Source organism: Pongo abelii, chromosome 1 (genome assembly GCF_028885655.2).
Source record: "Pongo abelii isolate AG06213 chromosome 1, NHGRI_mPonAbe1-v2.0_pri, whole genome shotgun sequence".
Taxonomy (NCBI): Eukaryota; Metazoa; Chordata; class Mammalia; order Primates; family Hominidae; genus Pongo; species Pongo abelii.
Window position 1 is genome coordinate 99,605,661 of NC_071985.2, and position 24,307 is coordinate 99,629,967.

Sequence of the window (24,307 nt, forward strand, 5' to 3'; positions counted from 1 at the left end):
ATTCCCGATCTCTTCCAGCACCCCCGTGCTGACTGGGGGCTCAATGAATGAGCAGTTAATTGCCCTCTAATTTTAGGTCCTCTAATTTATGGATTTGAAATCTTAACTCTAGACTACAATGGAAAGGAGGAGTGTTCCTTTCTTCCACAATTTAAGGACTTGAGGTTACAAGGTTATTTTTAAGAATCAGAATATTTTTCCACCCCTTCTCCCAATCCCTGCTCCTCCCGACTCGCCTCTCTACCCTCACAATGGATAAATAAACCTAGTCCTATTCCATTTTGGGTAGAGCACAAGAAATTTGGGGTGGGGGGGCGTGCTTCTGCGAATCTCTGAACTTGGTTAGGTCTGGGGGTTTGGGGGGCTCCGCTTCGTTTTGCCCCGAAATGCCTGGCGAGCAAAGGGAACGTGAGATTCCGGGGGCCCCAGCTGGGGTGCCAGGCCCTCATCTAGGTGTCCGCATTCTCCGGTTCTCCCCGCAGGGGCGGCGGCCTTGAGAGGCTGCAGAGGCACCCTCCCACGTCCCGCACAGTGCAGTGCCTCCGCAGTCCAGAGGGGAGCTGTGCGCTCGGCTCCGAGCCGGACGGGTTTCGTAATCGCGTCGCCGCCGCTTCCGCCCTCAGCCGGCCCCACCTCTGCCGGCTCGTCCTCGGCTCCCCCGCCTCGCCGCAGAGCTGGCCCAGGAAGCCCACATTGGCGGCCACGGAGCAGGGTCCCTTACCCCCACCAGCTGTAGCTGAACGTCTGGATGGTGGAGAAGAGCAGGTGAGGCCGTGCAGTTGGTCCTCTGGCCCGCCTGCCGCGCCGGCAGCGCCAGGCGGAGACACACCGGATGCGGGGTGTGGGGGAGGCGGGTGTCCTGGGCTGCAGAGATGCTGGGGTGGTGGGAAAGGGGTGCGCGCCCGGGGTGGCCGTCCTCATCCACGCTCCTGGGGTGCGCAGGCTGAGGCCGCTGAAGAGTAGAAGGAAAAGAAGGAACTGGAATGTTGGGGGAGGTGGGAGGGAGAGGGTCCGAAAGATTCCCAGAGAGGTCACAATCCGGTTAAGGGTTGGGAAGAGCAGAGAACTTCTAGGTAGAGTTGGGTAGTGGGGGGAGACAGATATGGAATCTGTGTGATTGAATATATTTGGGGAGGGGAGGCTTAGGGCCTAGCCCTCTTTCCTCTTAAGCCCCCAGAAGACCTTTCCTGGGGAAGGGGAAGGTTGGTGTTGGGCCTGTCACTTGGCTGAAATATGGAGTCCACTCCGCTTCTCCAGAGTCCCTCAGCAGCCCTCCATGTCTCGGGGTCTCAGGGACCAGCTGCTGCCCCGGGCTTCTAGTCAGAATTGCCCATGCCATTCTCTCGATTCTTTCTTTCTCTCCAGCTGCTTCATGTGAGGGCTTGTCAGGCCGCGGGTTGGAGGCCTTAGGGCCAGAGGCAGTGGGACCGGGAGAACCGGTTTGGGGCCCGAACAGGACCAGAGAACTAGCCTGTACATCCTTCCTCCCTGGCACCTCTTTCCCATCCCTTCTGCTCACCTCCCAACAGCTCTGAGACCCTCAAGTCCTAGTGTGATCTTGGTGGGGGTGGGGGGTGGCTTTCCCGGTTCCATATTTCACTCTTGCCATTTGGAACTCAGAGAGGCCGAGTTCTGAGCATCACTTGGCTCTCAGGACGTGGCCTTATGAGGTCTAATCCTCATCCCTCCTTTTGTTTTCTCAGCCCCTTCCCTATTCACTGTGGGGTTGGATTCGGGTGGCTCTTTCGCCTGGGCTGACCAGCTCAGGACTTCATTTTTCCTCAACCCACTCTCTTCTGGCTGCTTTAAAGAAGAGTGGCCGCCAGTGGCTCTTACTTCCTTTTCTGGCTTTGTTCCCATCCCCCACTGCCCTGCGCTACCATCACATTCACCCTGACCTGACTTCTTCACACTCTGACCCCACCCTCAAGTTTCAGAGACCCTAATGTCCTAGGGAATGGAATTTCCTGGTCACTTCTCGTCATCATTGGTCATTTCATGCCAAGTCCCACACACACGCTTTCCCTCCACCCAGCTCTGGTCAGGTCCCTGGAAAAGAAACAGAAATGGCCTTGTTCTCTCCACTGCCCCTTTCCCTCTCTCCTTCTCCTCCCCCTCTCTTCTCCTCTTCTCTCCCAGCACTATCCACCTCTGTCCCTCAGCTTTGAGCAGGGTGGGGGATGTTGAGGGAGAGTCCAGTCACAGTACAGCCTGCCTGCTGGTGTTGGGGGTTTCCTCTCATTTTTCATTTTTCCTCAACCCTTACCACCTGCCACCACCACCGTCAGGACAAACCCTATCACTGACTCACTGACGTCCCACTGACCACAGCTCCCCTCTCTGGACAGCGTGTTTTAGCTTCCGCTCCTCCTGGTTACTCCTCCCTTCCAGTGGTGAGAAGGGAAGTAAGAGAAAGCCCAGCCTCCTGGGTTCTCCCCTCCCCTAGAAGCTACATTTGAGTGTTTGTGTGATCTCATCTCAAGGCTGTTAAAAAAAAAATAAAAAACCTCTCCGTGTGTGTGTGTGTGTGTCTTGTCCTGTCACCCAGGCTGGAGTGCAGTGGTGCAAACATCACTCACTGTAGCCTCCAACTCTTGGGCTCAAGTGATCCTCCTGCCTCAGCCTCCCCAGTAGCTGGGATGACAGGCACATGCTACCACACCCTGCTATCTCGGTTTTTTTTTGTTTTTTTGAGGCGGAGTTTCACTCTTTTTGCCCAGGCTGGAGTGCAATGGCGATCTCGGCTCACTGCAACCTCCGGTTCAAGCGATTCTCCTGCCTCAGCCTCCCAAGTAGCTGGGATTACAGGCGTCCACCACCATGCCCAGCTAATCTTTTGTATTTTTAGCAGAGATGGGGTTTCACCATGTTGGCCAGGCTGGTCTGGAACTCCTGACCTCAGGTGATCCGCCCGCCTTGGCCTCCCAAAGTGCTGGGATTACAGGCGTGAGCCACCACGCCTGGCCTATCTCTTGTTTTTAAATCAGTCTAGGATGCCAAAGCATCAGGGTTCCCGGCCTGCAAGAAAGGGAGATTCCTGTTTATGTTAAAGTGTCTTAGTTATGAAACTGCCCTTTTTGGAATCTTTAGGTTGTCTGTACTATGGGATTGGGGAAATGCAAGTGAGTCTAAGAAGAAACCCAGATGTGTCCTACCCTGGCTGGCAGTAGTGAGAAGGGAGGAAGTTCTTCCTTGGACACTAGTACTATTGGAAAGTTCCTTGTGTCTGATTCGCTGATGAAGCTTGAGGATAGAATTGGTGAGGAGGGAGGGGAGAACAGGTCACAGCTGGAGGGGAGCCTGGGCCCTATAGAGTGTGAGGCAGAGCAGAGTGGCAGATAGGACATGTGGACGGTGGGGAAAATATTCCTAATGGGACAGAAGATACCTGGCACATGTACCCACAACCTGTACACAGATGATCTGTACTGGACACACGTGGAGATATGGCCATGCCACGCATGTGCAAACAGAGGTGTACACACAGGAGTGCAGTGATACAGGACACAGATAAACAGAATGTATACAGCCTTCAGGAAGGATCTCAAGGTCAGGTAATAAAGGAACTGCTAACTGGCTTCTGGGAGGGATTGGATTTCACTGGAGGGAAATCAGGAGGAATAGGGCAGTAAACAGAGAGGGAAGAAATTCCTCATTGTAGAAAGTCTTTCCTGAGGGCCAACCTGCCAGTTAGTCTCCTAGGACCTCAGTTGTCCAGGGCTCTCCTGTTCTTAAAGAAACTCTAGGCGTTCAGGGCAAGGTAAGAAAAAAGGAAGGGACAGGGTGGAGACCTTGTTTGTGAGAACAAAAAACCACTATTTCCTCTTCAGAGTCACTTAAATGCCCCTCCCCTTCTGCCCTAAACTCAAGAGAGAAGGGAGCTGGAGCTTGTATCACCCCAAACTTTGCTAATTTCTGCCACTATCCTTTGGTCCTCGCCCATCCTCTTAACTCTTAACTCTAGCCCCCTTCCTCTCCCTTGGTACCACCAGCCACTGCTCCTTAACCCCTTGGTGTCCTTTTGGTTCTGTTCCTTTTTCTTAGAGTCAAACTGAGGTTCATAGTGTTTGGGAATGAGTGTTGGTGTACAGGTCTAGGGCCACTCAGGGAGGACTGGGAAGATATAGGCTCATCAGGAGGTTTCTCAAGGATTGGGGGAGGGGGAGATATCTCATTGATCTTTCTTTTTACTTTCTTCTAATCCAGGGTTCTGAGTCTGAGGAAGACATAACCTTGTGCCTGCCTGCCCACCTCTCTCTCTGGTCCTGTTCATCTCTCAGGCTCTGAGACACTGACCTTCACTGCTCAGTTAAAGGTTCCAGGGATTCCACTTTCTCTGGACCCATCCAGCTGAGTACACCCAGGGTGGTGTTGTATCCGGGGAGAGTGAGGAGTGGGTTGTCCAAACACCAGGGAAAGAGCCCTTTGGGGCCTCAGACAGAGGAGTGAAGCTGGAACCATCAGGGAACATGAGTGAATTTTGGCACAAACTGGGCTGCTGTGTGGTAGAGAAACCCCAGCCGGTGAGTCTCCCCACCCCCATCCTAACCCAAAGAGCAGTCAGTTACTGTGTGCTGTGAGGTAGCCACACCATCTAGGATCTGCCATCTAAAAAGCACACTTCTTGCCTCCCTCTGTGTCAGGAGCTTCTATGGTCAGGCAGCTGTATATGTAGAATAAAGGGGACTGGGTGATGGAAGAAGTGAATAGTCCTAGCTATTACCTCCTGTTACTGTCCATTCTGAGCTGGGTGGGGTTTGTAGGTGGAGCTGCATACCTGTCAGTTTTCCCCATTATTTCGTCATCAGTCAGAGGTGACTTTGACATGTCCTTTCTTTATCCAGTGTTCACCCTGCAGGCCACCGCCCTCACTACTCTGGTTCATGTCTTCCGTGTGCTTTTGTTGTTCCAGCTTTGCCTTTCATGCCCTAGTGATTTCCCTGTTAAAATGCCACATCCCCTCTTCCCACCAGGGCCCTTAGCTTTTCAGTGGTTTTGAAGACTCTTTTCCCTTCCTCCGTGCTGACTGGAGGAGGGGCCTTAAGACATGACTCCTTATCTTCTCCAAGCAGAAGAAGAAGAGAAGACGGATTGACCGGACCATGATTGGGGAACCAATGAATTTTGTCCACCTGACTCACATTGGCTCAGGGGAGATGGGGGCCGGAGATGGACTTGCCATGGTAACAAGGAAATGGGGAGAGGTCGATATGGGGGTGAGGTCTATAACCGTTCCCTCTTTTTGAAAGTTCAAGCTAGGGACATACGAAAATACTCAATGGGGAAGTAAAAACCTGGGATTCTAGTCCTGGTCACCAGTTATGGAAACCTGAGACCTGGCATTTTAGGTGTCTGGGCCTAGGTTCTCTCATCTTTACAACTTAGCAGATTGTTCTTCATTGGGGTAGGAGGTATATATATCTTAATAGTTGGAGGGCTTTTTCCAAAAACTTATAACCCTCCCTTCTCCTAATTAAGAACTGCTATCTCAGTGCCACAGTAAATCATATATTTAGGAGTGTTGGGACAGGAAAAAAGCTGAGCACCTTCGTCCTAAATAATGTCTAAGATGCACTTCTGTTCCCAAAATAAGGGAAATGGGTCTAGAGATAGTCTTTTCCCAGATCCTGAAACTCATATAGGGGAGAATCCATTGTGAGGGAATATTATTAGTAAAAGACCCATTTTACCTCATCCTCATGAAGGCCAGTGTGAAAAGAGGCATTGAGACTCCCCTAGGAGGAATGGCAGTTAGTAGATGGCTGCTATTGTCAAGGAGATGGAGTCAACCTCTTCCCTGGAGGGCACAAAGTAGAGTTCTTACTGTAGGATATGAAGACTTGCCTCACATCTGTTTTCTCACAGACAGGTGCAGTTCAGGAGCAGATGAGATCCAAGGGAAACCGAGATAGGCCATGGAGCAATTCTAGGGGCTTATAGCTCCAATAATGGAATGGTGAGTGATTAGAGAAACCCATCCAACACCTCAGCCCCCATAACAGCACAACCTGATACCCTGACTCAGAACCCTGATCTTATGCAAGAAAGGGAGGTGTGGCCAGGCATAGTGGCTCATGCCTGTAATCCCAGCACTTTGGGAGGCCAAGATGGGTGGATCACTTGAGGCCAGGAGTTAAAGACCAGCCTGGCCAATGAGGCAAAACCCTGTCTCTACCAAAAAATACAAAAATTAGCCGGGCACAGTGGCATGCTCCTGTAGTCCCATCTACCTGGGAGGCTGAGGCATGAGAATCGCTTGAACCCGGGAGGCGGAGGTTACAGTGAGCTGAGATCGCGCCACTGCACTCCAGCCTGTGTGATAGAGCGAGACTCTATCTCAAAATATAAAAAAGAATGAGAGATAGGGAGGAATTAGAAGGGAAGATTCAAGAATGTAGGATCTAGGCCGGGCATGGTGGCTAACGCCTATAATCCCAGCACTTTGGGAGGCGAAGGTCAGCAGATGACTTGAGGTCAGGAGTTTGAGACCAGCCTGGCCAACATGGTGAAACCCTGTCTCTACTAAAAGTACAAAAATTAGCCAGGCATGATGGCACACGCCTGTAATCCCAGTTACTCTGGCGGCTGAGGCAGGAGAATCACTTGAACTCGGGAGGCGGAGGTTGCAGTGAGCCCAGATTGCACCACTGCACTCCAGCCTGGGCAACAGAGCGAGATTCCGTCTCAAAAAAAAAAAAGAATGTAGGATATAGAAAGACTGAGAGGGTGTTGTGCAGACAGAAGTAAAGAACACACTGTGGAAATAGCTTAAAGTCTGCACTAGGTAGTGCCTTCTTCCTAAAGCCTTGGTTTTCTTTGAGGCTAATCTTCTTTAAGAAAAACTTTTTTTTAATTTTAGGTTCTACCATCTTGAAACCCCCATTGTTTCCAGCCAAGAAGAAATGCTGCCCCTACCAGATCCCTCCTTGAACCAGTGATCTAAGGACCCCTTTTTCCCTATCTGCCTAACAGTGCCTCACAAGGCTTGGGGGCTGGACTCCCTCTACTCCCTCTGGCTACAGCCCCTCCTGGAGATGGGGTCAAGGCAGCAGGACTGATCAAGTGACTACTGGTTAGCCAGAGGAGCTCAGCTGAAGCCCTGGAAACCCTCAGATCTGAGATAGGAGTTCTCTAGGAACCTGGAATGAGTTCCTTTCTCCTGAATGATGGTCTGGGTGCCACCTGTTTTTAAACTCTTAACCTGGAACTCCTTAAATGGGGTAGGTGGGCGAGATTATCAACACTGAAGCTGGCTTTGCTGAGAAGCTTCCTACCTCCCTGCCCTTCTCCTCCTTCCTCCTGGAATGAACTAAAGCAGATGTCAAGCAGGGGCTGGTGGGGGTGCCTACTCCCTTTTCTACTCTTTATCTTTAGATTTCAAACCTTAGGCTCACAGCCCCTCAGTATCTCTCGGCTAATACCAGTGTCTCTCTAGTTAGGCCTCTAATCCTCTGTTTCTGTTTACCAGCTTCCCAGCAACTTTCCTTTTTTAAAAATTAAAAATTTAATTCAGGTTCTCTTAATTATCCTCATCCTGCTGTTGCCTCCGCCCTTAACTCTGTCCCTATTAGGAACCTTGTTTCCCACTGAATAAGAGTTAAGGTAAGAGGTAGCTCTTCACCTGATGACATTCCATTTAAGTCTTGGGGCATCTTTCCTGCCCTCTGCCAACCTCCCTGCTGGCCCAGGTGAGAGGAGGAAGAGGGAGCTGAAGAGAAACCCAGAATGCGGCAGAACTAGGAGTAAGTCCATCTCAAGGTGGACTTCTGATCATTGAGGATGGTGAGATAAATAGGTTGAAAACAATCATCTGTGAGCTTAGGAGTCTTAAGATCCTCACAGCACGGGAGCAGGGAGAGGCTCTATCTAGAACAAGGTTTCACAACCGAGATGCCTTTGACATTTTGGGCTGAAGTGTTCTTTGTAAGGAAAACCTGTTTCCTGTTTTGTGCATTACAGGATATTTAGCAGCATCCCCGGCCCACCATAGTTATGACAACCAAAAATGCCTCTATATATTGCCAAATTTCTCCTGGGGGGCAAAATCGCCTCCATTTGAGAACCACAACTCTAAAGTCAAGATATTTTTCTCTGAAGTGATTTCTGCTTGGCACGCTACCCTCATCACGTTACTCATCTTAAGCCTGAGCCATGGATCAACTAGGAGCCCATATAAATGAGGCTCAGTAGGGCTGCACATAATCTCCAAACAATTCTTTATTCAGTGTTTTGCTTGTGCTCGCATGTTGCTATGATGGACAGGTCCCATGCTCCTCCATTCTCGCCCTCTGGAGAAGTGGTTCCTGCAGTGTAGAGATATGAACAGGGTATGGTAGGATTGGGGAAAGGGGAGAGAGAAGCAGTAGATACACTCGTTATCCTCCCCAAATTTTAAGCTCTATTTCTGTGCCCTAGTCCTAGACACACATTAGACTCAGGGAGTTTTGTCTGAAGACCAGGTCCCACTGCCCCCCTGGCTGAAGAGTCTGCTTTAGATGGGAAAACAACGCAGGAGCAGGGGTCTTTAGGCACTTTCAGTATTCTCAGGTGTTCTTCGTTCTGGCCCTTCCAGGGTAATTAGGAAGGCAGAACAAGACAGATGAGCTCCTGCCTGCTCTGAGACAAGAAGGGTGGGGTCTCATTAGCTTTGCAACAGGAAACATCCTGTTTTATGGTAGTGGGGTCAGGAATGTAGGAACTGGTATCCATTCTGCCAATTCCACCACCCATTCAGTTTGCTTATCCCTACAGAACAGTGACTGAGGTTCTATTCTTTTTTTGTTTTTTCAAATTTCCATGTATTTTCTGCCATTTTTCAGGGTCTAAGATTGGTCATACATTCCCAATTTACTCTCAGTTCCAGTCAAGCTGGTTGCTCTGAAAGTAACCCAGCTTGTTGCCCTAAAATACCTCAGTAGCCTGAGTGTTATACTAGAGATCTAAAGGGTTAACAGGATAGGGTAGAAAGGTTAGAGACTCCTGGAAATCTCTGGTCACCATGATCTTCGGCCTCATTCTAATACCTGTTCTTTGGACACAGTCTTTTTCCTTTGGTGCTCTCTTGCCTTTAGCTACCTTCTCTAATACGTACGCTACCATCACTAATAAAGTGATGGGAAGGGGTTTGAGAGTCATAATTTATATTAAAAAGTTGTTGGACTTTTAAATACATTTTTTCAAATAAAAAAATTAAGCAAAATAGTTGCACAGTAATTATTGCAGGTGTGTGAAGGATGGATATAGCTAATGAAGATAACTCCTCGAAAGTGGCTGAGATGGAATTTTGTACCAACATTGCCCTTTTGAGGAGAGAGGGCCAAGCATTATGAAGGCAAGAAGACCACTGTCATCTTTCAAGGGCTCAACTCCTTGTTCTTCCTACTCCCTTTTCTTAGCATTTATTTGAGATTTTTCAAGCCTGTAAAAGAAGTACTTGTTTTAAAACAATGTTGGAAATGAGGAAAATGAGCAATATCAACATTTTATCCTGAGGAACAGGGAGTAGGAAACAAGCCAGAGGCTGCTAGTTACACAGTTCAGTCTTAGGGATGAAGAGATTTATGTCTCTCCTCCCTCAGGTACCTCTGTAAAGAAACACAAGACCAAACAATGTGTTTTCCAGTTTTGTTTTTCTGTACTAAAAATATCTAGTGGGTGCTAGGATTGAAAGGGCAAGAGAGGTTGAGATACTGACATCTCCTTATGTGGACGAAGTGGCCATTACCTCTGGTTTCTGTCTATCTGCGTAAGGAAAAAAAATAGAGAAAAAGGGAAATTACAACCACATCTATATTCTTTTCCCTTCCTTGCTTCATCTCCCCCTCTCACAAACCCATATTCCCTCAACCCTACTGCCCACCCCTTACTTATTTTTGTATGCAGTAATGGTATTGGACACACAAGGAGAAAAACAGAAACAAGCAAAATGACCAAGTATATGCTTTATCACCTTTCCCTCCTCAAAGTCCTATCATCCGTATCAATTGAGACTACCTTATCAAGTCAATCAGAACCTTTGCTAATTCTGGGTAAAGCAGAGGACTATCCTTCCTTGTCCTGGAAGAACAGTTCTCCCAAATGGTAGTGGTGAAGGGCACTGGTGTCAAACCTGGTTTTAATCTCGTGGCTCTGCCACTTACTAGCTTTGTAAACCACAGTTTCTTCATCTGTAAAGCAGGGATAATAATACCTCATAGGGTGTGAGGATCGATTCAGGTAAAGTGCACATACTGAGACCTCAAATTTTGGCAGTTGTTGCTGTTAAGCTGTATTAGGTCAAAACTATTAACTGATTAAGATCCTTCATATCTGTTAATTATCTGTGCATCAAAAAGACTTTATGGGCCAGGCACAGTGGCGCATGTCTGTAATCCCAGAATTCTGGAAGGCCAAGGTGGGCAGATCCCTTGAGCTCAGGAGTTGGAGACCAGCCTGGGCAACATAGCGAGATCTTGTTAGCCAGGCATGGTGGTGCACGTCTGTAGTCCCAGCTACTCAGCAGGCTAAGGTGGGAGGATTGCTTGAGCCCAGAAGATGGAGGGTGCAGTGAGTTGTGACTGCGCCACCACACTCCAGCCTGAGTGATGAGAGCGAGACCCTGTCTCGAAGAAAAAGTCTTATGGCCAGGGGCACAGTAGCTCATGCCTGTAATCCCAGCACTTTGGAAGGCTGAGGCAGGAGAATTGCTTGAGCCCAGGAGTTCAAGACCAGCCTGGGCAAGATAGCGAGATCTTGTCTGTAAAAAAAAAAAGAAAGAATTTCCAGGGCCAGGCATGGTGGCTCATGCCTATAATCCCAGCATTTTGGGAGGCCGAGGCGGGTGGATCACTTGAGGTCAGGAGTTCTAGACCAGCCTGGCCAACATAGTAAAATGCTGTCTCTTCTAAAAAAAAATTAGCCGGGCGTGGTGGTGGGTGCCTATAATCCCAGCTACTCAAGAGGCTGAGGCAGGAGAATTGCTTGAACCTGGGAGGCAGAGGTCGCAGTGAGCCAAGATCACTCCATTGCACTCCAGCCTCAGCAGTAAGAGTGAAACTCTGTCTTGAAAAAAAAAGTATTTCTAATCTTAACTATTAACTATTTGGTCAATAATCACCTAATGAGCAGTAAGACATTTTACCTAATGACCGACCAGTAGTTGCTCAATAAATAATAGGTGGAATCAATGGCTAACAATGTGAATAACCAATGCATGTTATGAATCAATAACCAGGTAAGTCAGTAACAGTTCATGTAAGCAACACTGGCTGGCTTAGCAACTGGGTTTTAGATACCAGGACTTTTCAGATTTGTCAACAAAGACCCTGGCTCATCACCAAACACTTACTGGTTGCATCTCTGTGAACACTGAAGAGAGGCTATTCCAAATATCCTCCAGGCCAATCCTGACCTGTTTCCAAAAAGCCAGGGCTGGGCAGGGGCTGGTGGGTGGCAGGCTGGGACTGCTTCTGAGGTGGATGGTGGGGAAGGGGGTAGTGGTGGTCCTGGTACTGGTGGTGCTCTGAGAGGCACAGTTCGTGTCAGTACAGAGACTTGTGTCCAGGGGGCACTCTTCCCGAAGTCGGTTGCAGGGACATTGTTGATAGGTGCAAGGCTTGTGCTCCGTGCGGAGCTGGCTCAGCGCCCCAACTCGAAGGCGCCCGGAAAGGCCGTGCAGCTTCCCAGCCCGGCTCCGGCTCATGGTGCCCGACTTGCAGTGGCAGTGCCACGGGCCCCAGGGCATCAGCACCAACCGCAGATCCTCAGGAGGTGGCATGGCTGTGGGTGAGGGTGACGGCCACCGGCTCGGGGTAGACCCAGGTGTGGACCACTGGCTCAGGGTGGCCTCCGAGCCTGGCAGGTCCTCAGTAGACCTCCCGGGGGAGCGCGGCAGGCTTGAAGTCAGCCTGATTTCAGGCTCCTGACTATTGGCTATAAACCTCGTGCTAGAACTCCCCGCTGTATTGGGAGTCGCACTGGGAAACTCTCTGCTGGTGTTATCCTTTCCGGCATTAATCACAATCCCCTCTTCCGAAGACCCATCCTCCTCGTTAATCGCGGACGACCGGCTAAAGCTGGTGGACACCGTGGCGGCCAAGAGCTCGGCAGCCGCTGGTCCAGCCAGGCGGTCGGCGTCGGCCATGGCATCATTCTCGTCCTCTAGGATTATCCTTGTCTTCCGGGGAAGACCACTCCGGGCGGTGCTCCGGTAGCTGCGGGTCATAGGGCCCCCGAAGCGTAAACTGACCCGCTGCATTTCGGTCGGAGTCTGGGTCAGGCCTTGGGCTCCCGCCGCCCGGGGACCCAGACTCAGCAGCAGGACCCACAGCAGCGCGCCGGCGGCGGGGACCATGGGCCTGGGCTCTTGGGTTTGGGAGGGAGGCCAGTGAGGCAGGCCCTGCCTCCTACCTTCGCTCCCTCCCTTCCGCTGTAGACCCACCGGGTCGTTTGAACCGAGGCCCGCGGGGAAGGGGGTGGAGTTCGATGCGCAGGCGCGCGCGCGGGCGCGCGCCGCGCGGGGTGCTCCTAAGGAACCTCTGCGGCAAGAACTCTGCCAGAACCGAAGGTTTGGGATGCAAGGGGTGGTGAAGGAGTCGTTCACTTCTTTGGAGCAGAGCTTAAATGTCTCTTCGCAGTTTATTAGCCTCTACAGTTCCAAATTTACTAAAGAGGGCAAAAATACAGGTTTTGAAAGCACTCCTTCCCAGGCTCACAGGCAGCAGACATGACTTAGAAGGAAAAAGGGCATACAGTGGTTCTTCAAGATTTAATGAGCTGACTCTCCTGGCTCCCAGCAGGCAGGCTGGCTGTCAGGTAAGCCTCTTCCATCCAAGGTGGAAAGATCACAGTCCCTCCAGTTAGAGAGGAGGAAAATTAGGACCCAAAAAGATGAAGTTATTTGCCCAAGGTTCTACAGCTAAAGTAGGATTAAAACCCAGAGCTCTGGCCGGGCGCGGTGGCTCACACCTGTAATCTCGGCACTTTGGGAGGCCGAGGCGGGCAGATCACGAGGTCAAGATATCGAGACCATCCTGGCCAACATGGTGAAACCCCGTCTCTACTAAAAATACAAAAAAATTAGCTGGGCGTGGTGGCGTGAGCCTGTAGTCTCAGCTGCTCGCTGAGGCTGAGGCAGAAGAATGGCTTGAACCGGGAGGCGGAGGTTGCAGTGAGCCGAGATCGCACCTTTGCACTCCAGCCTGGCGACAGAGCAAGACTCCGTCTCAAAAAACAAAAAACAAAAAAACCCAGAGCTCTGCATATCCCATACAAAATGACCGTACATTCAGCCTTCCATCCCAACAACTGGAATGAAAGTCACCCAGCAGATCAGCTTCCCAGCCTCAAAGCCCTGCTGAAGGCAGGGTCATGCAAAGGACAAAATCCCACTGAGAAGTGAAGATCCGGTGGTACTGAGGTTGGGGATAAGATGATTTACAAAACAGTTCCGATGTTTCAGGGATTCGGGTGTAGGCAGATCACTAACTGGTTCTAAGGCCCTTTATCCAGTCCTGTGCTAGGTCCCTCCTGAGCCATGGAGATCCCGGTCCAGCCTAGGAGAGGGAGAGGGGGAGGAGAGAAGTGGTTCAGGGGCAGGACTTGGGTTTTACTTTCTGGTTTGGGGAGACAAGCCAGGTGAATTGGAAGAGCTAGATGATTGGGTTATTATTTAGCACTTTTGCTCCCTAACACCCTCTCCCCCACTGGATATCATCTGTTCACTGTCAACACATCTCTTCCTAATTTCTAGGGCCAGTCTGAATCTCCTCTGCACTGTGATTATTCCTTTATTCCTTATTGCCTCTGCACTTATATGTATAGGTTTTTTTTTCATTTATTCTTGTTGGATGCAGTAGTGTCCTTCATTTCTTCTCTGGGTGTGTGCAGTTTCCCCATATACATTAAAGCACCCGAAAGCAGGGCTTCTAACTTTTCGTTCTTTTGTGCGTCCCCCAAGGCATTAAAAAAGTAGAGATTGGCTTTACACATCCCACCCCAAAGCTTTATTCTTAAGTGTGAAACTCACTGTCTGACAGCTTCAGGGATGTGGACTTGATCCAGGGATATGAGTTGGGCCAGCTCCCCCAGGCTGTCCAGAAAACGGATTTTTCGTGTGAATTTGGAACTGAAAAGAGAGAATAAACCAACTGTGTTTTGTATTGGGAGAAGGGTTGCCAAAAATCCTTGCAAAGAAAAATGTAGAAGTAGAGTGGTTAAGGCTAGAAAGAATCAAGGTGGAGAAAGATCTTAATCTTGATTTTGAAAATGGGGGGAAGGAGAAGGGAGTCCTTGTTCCTAGAACTAGTACCTGATGAAGGGCCGAAGCAGTGCCAGAAATGCTTTCACATACCATGTAGCATGGACAACCACTAGGGCTCGCAGGTTTTTCCGTAGCCTGAAAAACAACATGAGATCATCCTATTTCTTCTTCCACCTTTATGTGTGAAGGTCAAGTGGAACTGTTTTCTGTACTGTAACTTCCTTCATTCACTTCTCTAGTTTCTCGATTTATCTGGTACTTGGGTCTAATCCCCATTCCGTCAGCTGTAATCTCAGCTCCACCCATCTTATTTAGCCCTCCATGATCCTCATTTTTAAAAAAACTCTCAGATTTTTTTTTTTTTTGAGGAGTCGTCTCACTCTGTCGCCCGGGCTGGAGTGTAGTGGCACGATCTCAGCTCACTGCAAGCTCCGCTTCCCGGGTTCACGCCATTCTCCTGCCTCAGCCTCCTGAGTAGCTGGGACTACAGGCGCCCACCACCGTGCCCGGCTAATTTTTTGTATTTTTAGTAGAGATGGGGTTTCACCGTGGTCTCAATCTCCTGACCTCGTGATCCGCCCACCTCGGCCTCCCAAAGTGCTGGGATTACAGGCGTGAACCACTGCGCCCGGCTTTTTTTTTTTTTTTTTTTGAGACGGAATCTCACTCTGTCACCAGGCTGGAGTTCAGTGGCTCGATCTCAGCTCACTGCAACCCTCCACCTCCCGGGTTCAAGTGATGCTCCTGCCTCAGCCTCCTGAGTAGCTGGGATTATAGGCGCATGCCACCATGCCCAGCTAATTTTTGTATTTTTTTAGTAGAGATAATGACTTGTCACCATGTTGGCCAGGCTGGTCTTGAACTCCTGACCTTGTGATCTGCCCACCTCGGCCTTCCAAAGTGCTGGGATTACAGACATGAGCCACCGCGCCCGGCCACCTGGTCTTTTTTTGCTCCATTTCCATCTTGTGCCCTACCCTCGCGTAAGTTCCTTTTGCATGCTTCTACATCGCTCCATGACCAAGATTACTTATAAAACTCTAGGTGGAAGAAGACCAGCAAGGACGAAAAAAGGAAAGGGGGCAAGAAGAGAAAAGTGAGCAAAGGGAGATGGGGGAACCAAAAGGGGAAAAAAAAAACCTGAGAAGGAAAAGAAGACACAGGGCCAGGCACGGTGGCTCACGCCTGTAATCCTAGCACTTTGGGAGGCCGAGGCAGGCAGATCACCTGAGCTCAGGAGTTCAAGACTGGCCTGAGAAACATGGCAAAATCCTGTCTCTAACAAAAAAAAAAATACAAAAATTAGCTAGGCATGGTGGTGGCGCATGCCTGTACTCCTAGCTACTTGGAAGGCTAAGGTGGGAGGATGGCTTGAGCCAGGGAGGCAGAGGTTGCAGTGAGCCAAGATCGCACCACTGTACTGCAGCCTGGTGACAGAGAAGACACATAGGTCAGTGATGAAGGCAGAGAAGAAGATAATGGACGTGTGGAAAGGGAAATAAATGGCAAGACTGAGAGAAGAGTGCTTTCTGTGTGCCAGGCAATATGCCACACTAATTTACTCGATTTTCACAAATACCCAGTGGCAAAAGTATAACTATTGCCATTTTACAGATAAAGAAGCTGAAGGGGCCGGGTGCAGTGGCTCATGCCTATAATCTCAGCATTTTGGGAGGTGGAGGCGGGCAGATCATTTGAGCTCAGGAGTTTGAGACTAGCCTGGGCAAAATGGTGAAACTCCATTTCTACAAAAAATACAAAAGTTAGCTGGGCATGGTGGCCCATGCCTATAGTCCCAGCTACTTGGGAGGCTGAGGTGGGAGGATCACTTGAGCCTGGCAGGCAGAGGTGGCAGTGAGCCGAGATCGTGCCACTGCACTCCAGTCTGGATGACACAGCCAGATCCTGTCTCAAAAAAAAAAAAAAAAAAAAAAACAGAAAAACTGAAGCTGAAGCCCAGAGAGGTTAAGTGACTTGTCCAAAGCCATACAGCTAGTAAATGGTAATGTGGTAATGGCAGGATTTGAAGCTAGATTTCCTTGACTCCAAGAGAAGACAGAAGACAAAAGAGCTGGGAAAGGAACGTAAAAGGACAAAGAAAATAGGAAAGGACTAAATGGAAGAAGAAATAATAGAAAGATGGGGAAAAAAAGATTAGATAGAGAGTTGTAGCCCTCTCATCCCAGGTCTCACCGCCGATCCAGGGTACGGTAACACTGGCGTATCCAGCTTAGAGGTGGAACTTGGGCCCTGCTTGTGCCTCCACTCAAATGAACAAGCAGGTAATTTTCAGCTACTAGCAGCTCCAGAGTTCCCACCATATACCTGGGGGGATGAATTGCAGGGAAGGTATGTGTTGGGGGCTTCAGGGAGTGAGAGGAACATTACTGTAGACTCTCCCATCAGCTACTGATCTTTGAAGGAGTTCTTTTTTACTTTTCCCTCCCTAACACTGCCCTGTAGCCCTTCAGGCCTTCCACCTCACCTAAACAAGTGTTCCATGACATAGGTGTAGTTGGGGATGCTGCTTCTGGGTAGATAACAGGAAGCAAAAAGGATGACAGCATTGAGGCCATCACCGTGGTAACCTGGAGAGTGTAAGGGGAAAATTCATTTGGTCAACAAAAATGTATTGACAGATAGTATATCTGTTTAAGTTGAGGGACTCTGAGGGTCTCTGGAAGTTCCAGGATAGATTTTGGATCCAATGACTGAGTCTCCAGCTTAGGCATTTTATTAAGAAGCCATAGCTCTTACCCCTGCATTATGCTAGCCATTACCTCCATGAGACAGGACTTTCTTATAGGGCTCAATGACAGTCATGTCTACGCGCTGCTCCCGTGGTCCCATTCGGAACACCCTCCAGTGATGTCCATCTTCTCCAGCCACATCCCACATACAACCTTGGCCCAGCCTTTCAGCTGCCTCACTGGTGCCCAGACCCTCTGCCCGGGGTAGTTCATCTAAAAGAGAGGGATGGGGAAGGATCAACAAGGCAGATTTCCTACCTTCAGTTTTTTGTAACTTCCTCAGATTCCTAGTTTGTTACTCTAATCTGGCATTCCTCAATTTTTTCCTTGATTCTTTTTTTTTTCCTTTTTTTTGAGACAGAGTTTCATTCTGTCACCCAGGCTGGAGTGCAGTGGTGGGATCTCAGCTCACTGCAACCTCCACTTCCTGGGCTCAAGCGATTCTCTAGCTTCAGGCTCCCGTGTAGCTGGGACTACAGGCATGCACCACCATACCCAGCTAATTTTTGTATTTTTTGTAGAAACAGGGTTTTGCCATGTTGCCTAGGCTGGTCTTGAACTCCTGAGTTCAAAGCAGGGATTACAGGCATGAGCTACTGCACCTAGCCTCTAACCCAGGCTTCTGTTTTGACTCTAGCCGTATCCCTAAATGCCTAGAGTGTACATCTTCACTTTGTGTCTCCTTGTCATCAACAAATCACCAGATTCAAAAGGGAACTCAAGGCTGTGCTCAGTAGCTCGTGCCTGTAATGCCAGCACTTTGGGAGGCCAAGGCAGGAAGATAGCTTGAAGCCAGGAGTTTGAGACCAGCCTGGGCAACAAAGTGAGACCTCATCTTTACAAAAAATTTAAAAAATAATAAAATTACAAATTACAAAACAATAGCAACAACAACAAAGTGGAACTCAAAATCATTCTCTTCTGCTTTGGGAGGCCAAGGTGGGAAGATCACTCGTGCCCAGGAGTTCAAGGCTGCAGTGAACTATGATCATACCACTGCACTCTAGCCTGGGTGACAGACTTTGTCTCTAAAAAAAAATAATAATAATACAGCCTGGGCAACAAGAGTGAGACTCTGTCTCAAAAAAAAATAATATTAGTAATAAATAAATTATTCTTCTTATTCTCCCTCATATTTCCTATGTCCTTTTTTTTTTTTTTTTTCTGAGATGGAGTCTTGCTCTGTTGCCCAGGCTGGAGCGCAGTGGTACAATCTTGGCTCACTGCAACCTCCGCCTCCCAGGTTCAAGTGATTCTCCTGCCTCAGCCTCCCGAGTAGCTGGTGCTACAGGTGCACGCCACCATGCCTGGCGAATTTTTTGTATTTTTAGTAGAGACGAGGTTTTGCCATGTTGGCCAGGCTTGTCTCGAACTCCTGACCTCAGGTGATCCACCTGCCTCGGCCTCCCAAAGTGCTAGGATTACAGGCATGAGCCACTGTGCCCAGCCATATTTCCTGTATTGATGAATGACTGAATCCATCTAGCTGCCTGAATGAGAAAACTATATTATTATTATTATTGTTGTTGTTGTTGTTGTTGTTTTCTTTTAGAGACAGGGACTCACTCTGCTACCCAAGCTGGAGTACAGTGGCTCGACCTTTGCTCACTGCAGCTTTGACCTCCTGGGCTCAAGTGATACTCCCACCCCAGCTTCCCAAGTAGCTAGGGCTATGGGTATACATCAGCATGCCTGGCTAGTGAGAAAACTGCATGTCATGTGAAACTCTTTCTTCTCTATCAGTCCTGAAATCAAATGGACTCCAGATTGTCTTCCATCTATCTCTGTGATATTCTTTCATCATCCTTTCCACTACTGCTATCCTGGTTTGGGTTCTTAGTATTTCTCGCCTGGCCTTGGTACTAGCCTCCTTACTGCTTTCCCTGCCTCTAGTCTGTTTTTTTCCAATAGACTCTCTATACCACTGCAAGAGCAAGCTTTCCTTTCTTCTCTACCTTTTTTTTTTGAGACAGGGTCTCACTCTGTCTTCCAGGCTGGAATGGAGTGGCATGATCTTGGCTCACTACAACCTCTACTTCCCAGGCTCAGGTGATCCTCCCACCTCAGCCTCCTGAGTAGCTGAGACTACAGGTCTGTGCCACAAAGCCTGGCCAATTAAAAAAAATTTTTTTTTTGTAGAAGTAGGGTTTCACTTTGTTGCCCAGGCTGGTCCCAACTCCTGGGCTCAGATGATCTGCCCTCCTCAGCCTCCCAAAGTGTTGGGATTACAGGCATGAGCCACTGCACCCAGCCTCTTTAGCTTTTTATTCAAGTGATAATATATTATACCCACCATTCTGCATGATCTTTCCATAGCAATAGAAACAGCTGCTTCTTTTTTTTTTTTTTTTTTTTTTTTTTTGAGACAGAGTTTTGCTCTTGTCGCCCAGGCTGGAGTGCAATGGTGCGATCTCGGCTCACCGCAACCTCCACCTCACCGGTTCAAGCGATTCTCCTGCCTCAGCCTCCCAAGTAGCTAGGATTACAGGTGTGTGCCACCATGCCCAGCTAATTTTGTATTTTTAGTAGAGACGGGCTTTCTCCATGTTGCTCAGGCTGGTCTTGAACTCCTGACATCAGGTGATCCACCTGCCTCAGCCTCCCAAAGTGCTGGGATTACAGGCGTGAGCCACCGCTCCCGGCCTAAGAACTGCTTCATTTTAAAAATAGTTGCATAGCCTAGTGCAGTGGCTCATGCCTGTAATCCCAACACTTTGGGAGACTCAGGCAGGAGGATTGCTTGAGGCCAGGAGTTCAAGACCAGCCTGGGCAACATAGCAAGACCCTGTCTCTACAAAAATATATAAAAATTAGCCAGGTTTGGTGGCGTGGGCCTATAGTCCCAGATACTTGGGAGGCTGAGGCAGGAGGATTGCTTGAGCCTAGGAGGTTGAGGCTGCAGTGAGCCAAGATTGTGCCATTGCATTCCAGAATGGGCAACAGAACAAGACTGTCTCAAAAACAAAATGTTGCCTAGTATTTAGTATTCCATTGGATGGATGCACCATAACAAACGTAATACCTTACTGCTGGATCTTTAGGTTGTTTCCAATCTTTTCAGAGTCATTAAATTTGATCATGTTACTCCTTTGATTAAAACCTTACTGGGCCAGGCATGGTGGCTCACACCTGTAATCCCAGCACATTGGGAGGCCAAGGCAGGCGGATCACTTGAGGCCAGGAGCTCAAGATCAGCCTGGCCAACATGGTGAAACCCCATTTCTACTAAAAATATAAAAATCAGCCACACATGGTAGCGCAAATCTGTAATCCCAGCTACTCAAGAGGCTGAGGAACAAGAATCACTTGAACCCAGGAAGCAGAGGTTGCAGTGAGCCTATCTCACACCACTCTACTCTAGCCTGGGCAACAGGCAAGACTCTGTATCAAAAACAAAAAACAAAAAAACTTATCATGACTCCCTATTGTCTACAAGATAAAATCTAAACTCCTTAGCATGGCAGCAAGGGCCTCCATGATGTGACCTTTGTCTACTTAACCCAGCAGCACTATCTTTTGTCACTCTCTTCACCTCCCGGCCCTTCATATTAAAATAGTCATGCTCATACTTTGAATTCCCCAACATGCCATGCTATTACTTGAGTTGCTTCTGCTGCTTCTCCTTAGAATGCCCTCTTTCCAACTACCTGATAAATGTCAGCTTCAGCTTTCAACACTTAGCTCAGAATCATCTCCTTCATGAAACCTTTCCTAACATCTCTCAGGCAGAACTGACCTTTTCCTTCTCCCTGTCTACACTGTAACCTACACATATATAGATCATAACCTTTAACTGCAATTATTTTTATATATGTTTATTTCCTACTAAGCAGAGAATTCCCTGTAGGCCCTCTCTTATTCATCTTTATAACCCCAGTCCTATACATGATAGTATATAACAGGCATTCAATTACATTTTCCTTAATAAACAATGGGCTCCCCTCCCCCTCTACTGACTACTCTCACATTGGACCTATAAGCCCAAGTTCCATTTGAGGAAACTAATTTTGCTGGTCGTGGCCCTTGGTCCCACCTTATTAGTTCTGACTGCAGTCCCATTAAGTCCATCCTGATCCTTTAGCTCTAGCCTCTACTTCTACCAGCTGAGTCCTCTGGTTTGTTTCCCACCTTCCCATTCAAATTCATGTCCACTGTCCAGCTGCTCCGAGTCTGAAGGTGTCTCCAATTCGTCTACCTCCAGGTCAGAACTGCCATCAGGAGAGGAAGGTGCAGACTGGGTGGGTGAAGCTCCATCATTTCCAGGCCCCTTAGTCAGACTCAGCCGCAACTCTGGGGCAGAAAGACGCTTGCGCATGGGGCGCTGGCCACACAGGGCTAAAGTGCTAGGGGTACCTGCAGTTGGAGAAAGGGGGAAAAAGAGAACCAAGATGGGTGTGTGTGTTGGAGTGCCGAGAGGGCTAGAATTCCTGTATGTGAAAGTGATAATATGGGATGAACGCTGAAGAAGGACTGACGCAGGGGAGATTTGGGAAAGGGGGAATGGAACTGTAAAAGGATAGAGGTGGCATAGCCCTTTACTGGACTAGAATCAAGAACTTGAGGCCTGGTTTCTACTTGACCTACCTGCCTGTGAATCTCCTTTAGGGTCTTCAGGATCTTCAGAAGGGCCAACCTCCTCAGGAAGCAATCTAGAGGGGAAGAGATTAAAAGGCAGCAGAGATATACACCAAAGGCATCAAGCCAGGACTCAATATATAGGTTCTCTCTCCCCACCATGATTTTATCACCTATGCTTTCTTTTTTTTTATTATTGTTTTTTTGAGACAGGGTCTCACTCTGTTGCCCAGGCTGGAATGCAGTGGCACAATCACAGCTCACTGCAGCCTCTACCTCCTGGGCTCAAGCGATCCTCCTACCTCAGCCTCCCGAGTAGCTGGGACTACAGGTGTGCACCACCACACTTGGCTAAATTTTGTATTTTTGTAGAGATGGGGTTATGCCATGTTGCCCAGAGTAGTCTTGAACTTCTGAGCTCAAGTGATCCACCTGTCTTGGCCTCCCAAAGTGCTGGGATTACAGGCATCAGCCACCATGCCCGGCCTCCGTTTTCTTTTTCCCATTTTTTTCCTTCAAGTCCTAATTCACCATTCCCGCGTCCATTTGCTTTTTTTTTTTTTTCGAGACAGAGTTTCACTCTTGTTCCCCAGGCTCGGGTGTAATGGCACAATCTCAGCTCACTACAACCTCTGCCTCCCAGGCTCAAGTGATTCTCCTGCCTCAGCCTCCCGAGTAGCTGGGATTATAGGCATGTGCCACCATGCCTGGCTAATTTTGTATTTTTAGTAGAGACGAGATTTCACCATGTTGGTCAGGCTGGTCTCAAACTCCTGACCTCAGGTGATCCACCTGCCTCGGCCACCCAAAGTGCTGGGATTACAGCCATGAGCCGCCGCGCCATCCCCTCTGTCCATTCGTGACCATCCCTCCCTTCTCCCAGCCACCCTCACACGTCCTCACCTAGGGAATTCTTCATCCTGCCATTCCTCCTTCAGCTCCAATTCCCCATGTCTCAGGGCTGCTCCTAGTTCTGGTGCTTCTGCAATCTCCCTGACCCTAAGACAGCCCCCAAGAAGAAAAGATTAAGGGAACTGAATAGAAGGTAAGAATAATTGAAATGAAGAACAGTAATTGAGATACAGAGCAGAGGGTAGGCCTTCAAAAGGACTCAGATCTCTTGCCTCCTATACAGATGTTTCTCTTACCTTCACTACTTGCTAGAAGCAGATTACCTGCTGTTAAGTTTGGGAGCAGACGAAAGAAGGAATGTAAAGTTAATCATATTTACCTCTGTAGCAGTTGCTCCACCTACAAAGTTGGGGTGAGAGATGTCCCACATTACAAGTGGCTGGAACCCAGCTAGACCCACCCAGCTATCACTGAGCAAAGTCGGGAGGACGACACCTAGTCAGGCCTGCCTTTCCTCCACCGAGCTGGGGAGTGGCTAAGGGAAAACATGGCATAGGTGGAGGGGTGGAGGAAGAAGGTAAGGAGAAAGATTTGCCGGAACGAGAACCTGGACCTAAACTCGGTTCTGGTTCAGCTTTCCTGATGGCCATTCTGGAGGGTGAGGGTTAGAAAATAAACGAACACAGGCAGATTTATCAGGTACAACATATTACAGAAACTTCCTTTATTTTTAAACCAGGGAATTATCCTGGAATCCCGTTCCCCAGTTCCATACCATACTGACATTTCCTACCTAAAACCACCCTCATCCCTTCTCTGCAAATTCTCTTACAGTCTTGTCTCCTTGAGGAACCTGGGATTTGAGCCGGTAAGAGGTGGGTGGTGGGGAAGTCTCTCAGGACTGTTTATTCACTGTTACCAATCAAGTGAGCCAAGATCTTACTTACCCAACATCTGTCTTTTTTCCTGCCTCTTGTATAGTTCCCATCTTCACAAGTCTTCCTGCCTCCTTCTTTAAACACCTAGGAGTTGTTGGGGAGCTGGTTGTCCCAGCCCCCAACACTTCCTTACCTCTTTTCTGTCTCAGCTGTTGTAGCTCTTGCCTCCAAGGAGGGAGGTGTGGAAGGGAGGTAACCTCATCTTCAAAACAGGTTTTGCCACTCCTCTCCCCAGGAGCAGGTTTGCCCAAAAGAAAACCCTGCCTCCTGTGAGGGGGCGGGTTTTGGGGAGGAGAGTGCATTTTCTAGTGGGGGCCAATCTTGGGTGAGTCTAGGAAGACAATTTGTTCTCCTTTCCAGACTCCATATATCCCTCTCAAAGTTGCTCTTTACACAAACAAGCAAAAAAAACCAGTAGAAACCGTTGTGTTTCTGGCCAGGCATGGTGGCTCATGCCTGTAATCCCAACACTTTGGGAGGCCAAGGTGGGCGGATCACCTGAGGTCAGGAGTTTGAGACCAGCCTGACCAACGTGGAGAAACCCCGTCTCTACTAAAAATACAAAAAAAAAAAAAAAAATTATCCGGGCGTGGTGGCACATGCCTATAATCCCAGCTACTTGGGAGGCTGAGGCAGAAGAATCGCTGGAACCTGGGAGGCAGAGGTTGCAGTGAGCTGAGATTGCGCCATTACACTCCAGCCAGGGCAACAAGAGCAAAACTCCATCTCAAAAAAAAAAAAAAGAAAAAGAAACCATTGTGTGTGTTTCTAGTACTGTTATCTTGGGTCTACTTTTCAAGCATAAGGAAAACTGGGGAAATGGAAGCATGTTATAAGGAGGTTTCTGGGAGAATAAACAAGTTGAACGGGAGGCTGAGGATGAGGGGAGACAGAAGCCTGTTGCTCCTTATTCCCAAAAAGAGTCAACAGAAAGAAGACATTAAGTATAGTAG

General features: G+C 48.7%; 3 protein-coding genes across 8 annotated transcripts; 1 reads left to right on the forward strand and 2 right to left on the reverse strand.

Moving 5' to 3' along the window:
* Positions 1–605: 605 nt before the first annotated feature.
* Positions 606–9,199, forward strand: CDC42SE1 (CDC42 small effector 1). Of its 3 annotated transcripts, none has more exons than XM_054548774.2 (6): positions 606–765; positions 3,419–3,554; positions 4,207–4,523; positions 5,073–5,183; positions 5,866–5,956; positions 6,860–9,199. In XM_054548774.2, exons 3-5 carry the CDS (start codon positions 4,470–4,472, stop codon positions 5,938–5,940), a joined length of 240 nt encoding a protein of 79 aa, XP_054404749.1. In that variant the 5' UTR covers positions 606–765; positions 3,419–3,554; positions 4,207–4,469; the 3' UTR covers positions 5,941–5,956; positions 6,860–9,199.
* Positions 8,200–13,281, reverse strand: C1H1orf56 (chromosome 1 C1orf56 homolog). Of its 3 annotated transcripts, none has more exons than XM_054553150.1 (3): positions 11,327–13,281; positions 9,695–9,741; positions 8,200–8,303 (listed from the first exon to the last, which is right to left on the reverse strand). In XM_054553150.1, the coding sequence occupies exons 1-2, from the start codon at positions 12,329–12,331 to the stop codon at positions 9,721–9,723; spliced, it is 1,026 nt and encodes a 341-aa protein (XP_054409125.1). In that variant the 5' UTR covers positions 12,332–13,281; the 3' UTR covers positions 8,200–8,303; positions 9,695–9,720. The 3 variants fall into 3 exon arrangements, with proteins under 3 accessions (XP_054409125.1, XP_054409124.1, XP_002810298.1); XM_054553149.1 differs by having other exon boundaries at positions 9,725–9,741; positions 11,327–12,498; XM_002810252.5 differs by having other exon boundaries at positions 8,200–9,741.
* Positions 13,282–13,391: 110 nt separating this feature from the next.
* Positions 13,392–24,263, reverse strand: BNIPL (BCL2 interacting protein like). 2 transcript variants are annotated; one of them, XM_002810255.4, is made up of 9 exons: positions 22,468–24,263; positions 21,574–21,638; positions 21,118–21,342; positions 17,020–17,202; positions 16,725–16,827; positions 16,433–16,564; positions 14,288–14,374; positions 14,006–14,104; positions 13,392–13,532 (listed from the first exon to the last, which is right to left on the reverse strand). In XM_002810255.4, the coding sequence occupies exons 3-9, from the start codon at positions 21,302–21,304 to the stop codon at positions 13,496–13,498; spliced, it is 828 nt and encodes a 275-aa protein (XP_002810301.2). In that variant the 5' UTR covers positions 21,305–21,342; positions 21,574–21,638; positions 22,468–24,263; the 3' UTR covers positions 13,392–13,495. The 2 variants fall into 2 exon arrangements, with proteins under 2 accessions (XP_002810301.2, XP_054409127.1); XM_054553152.1 differs by having other exon boundaries at positions 21,574–24,263.
* Positions 24,264–24,307: the final 44 nt, after the last annotated feature.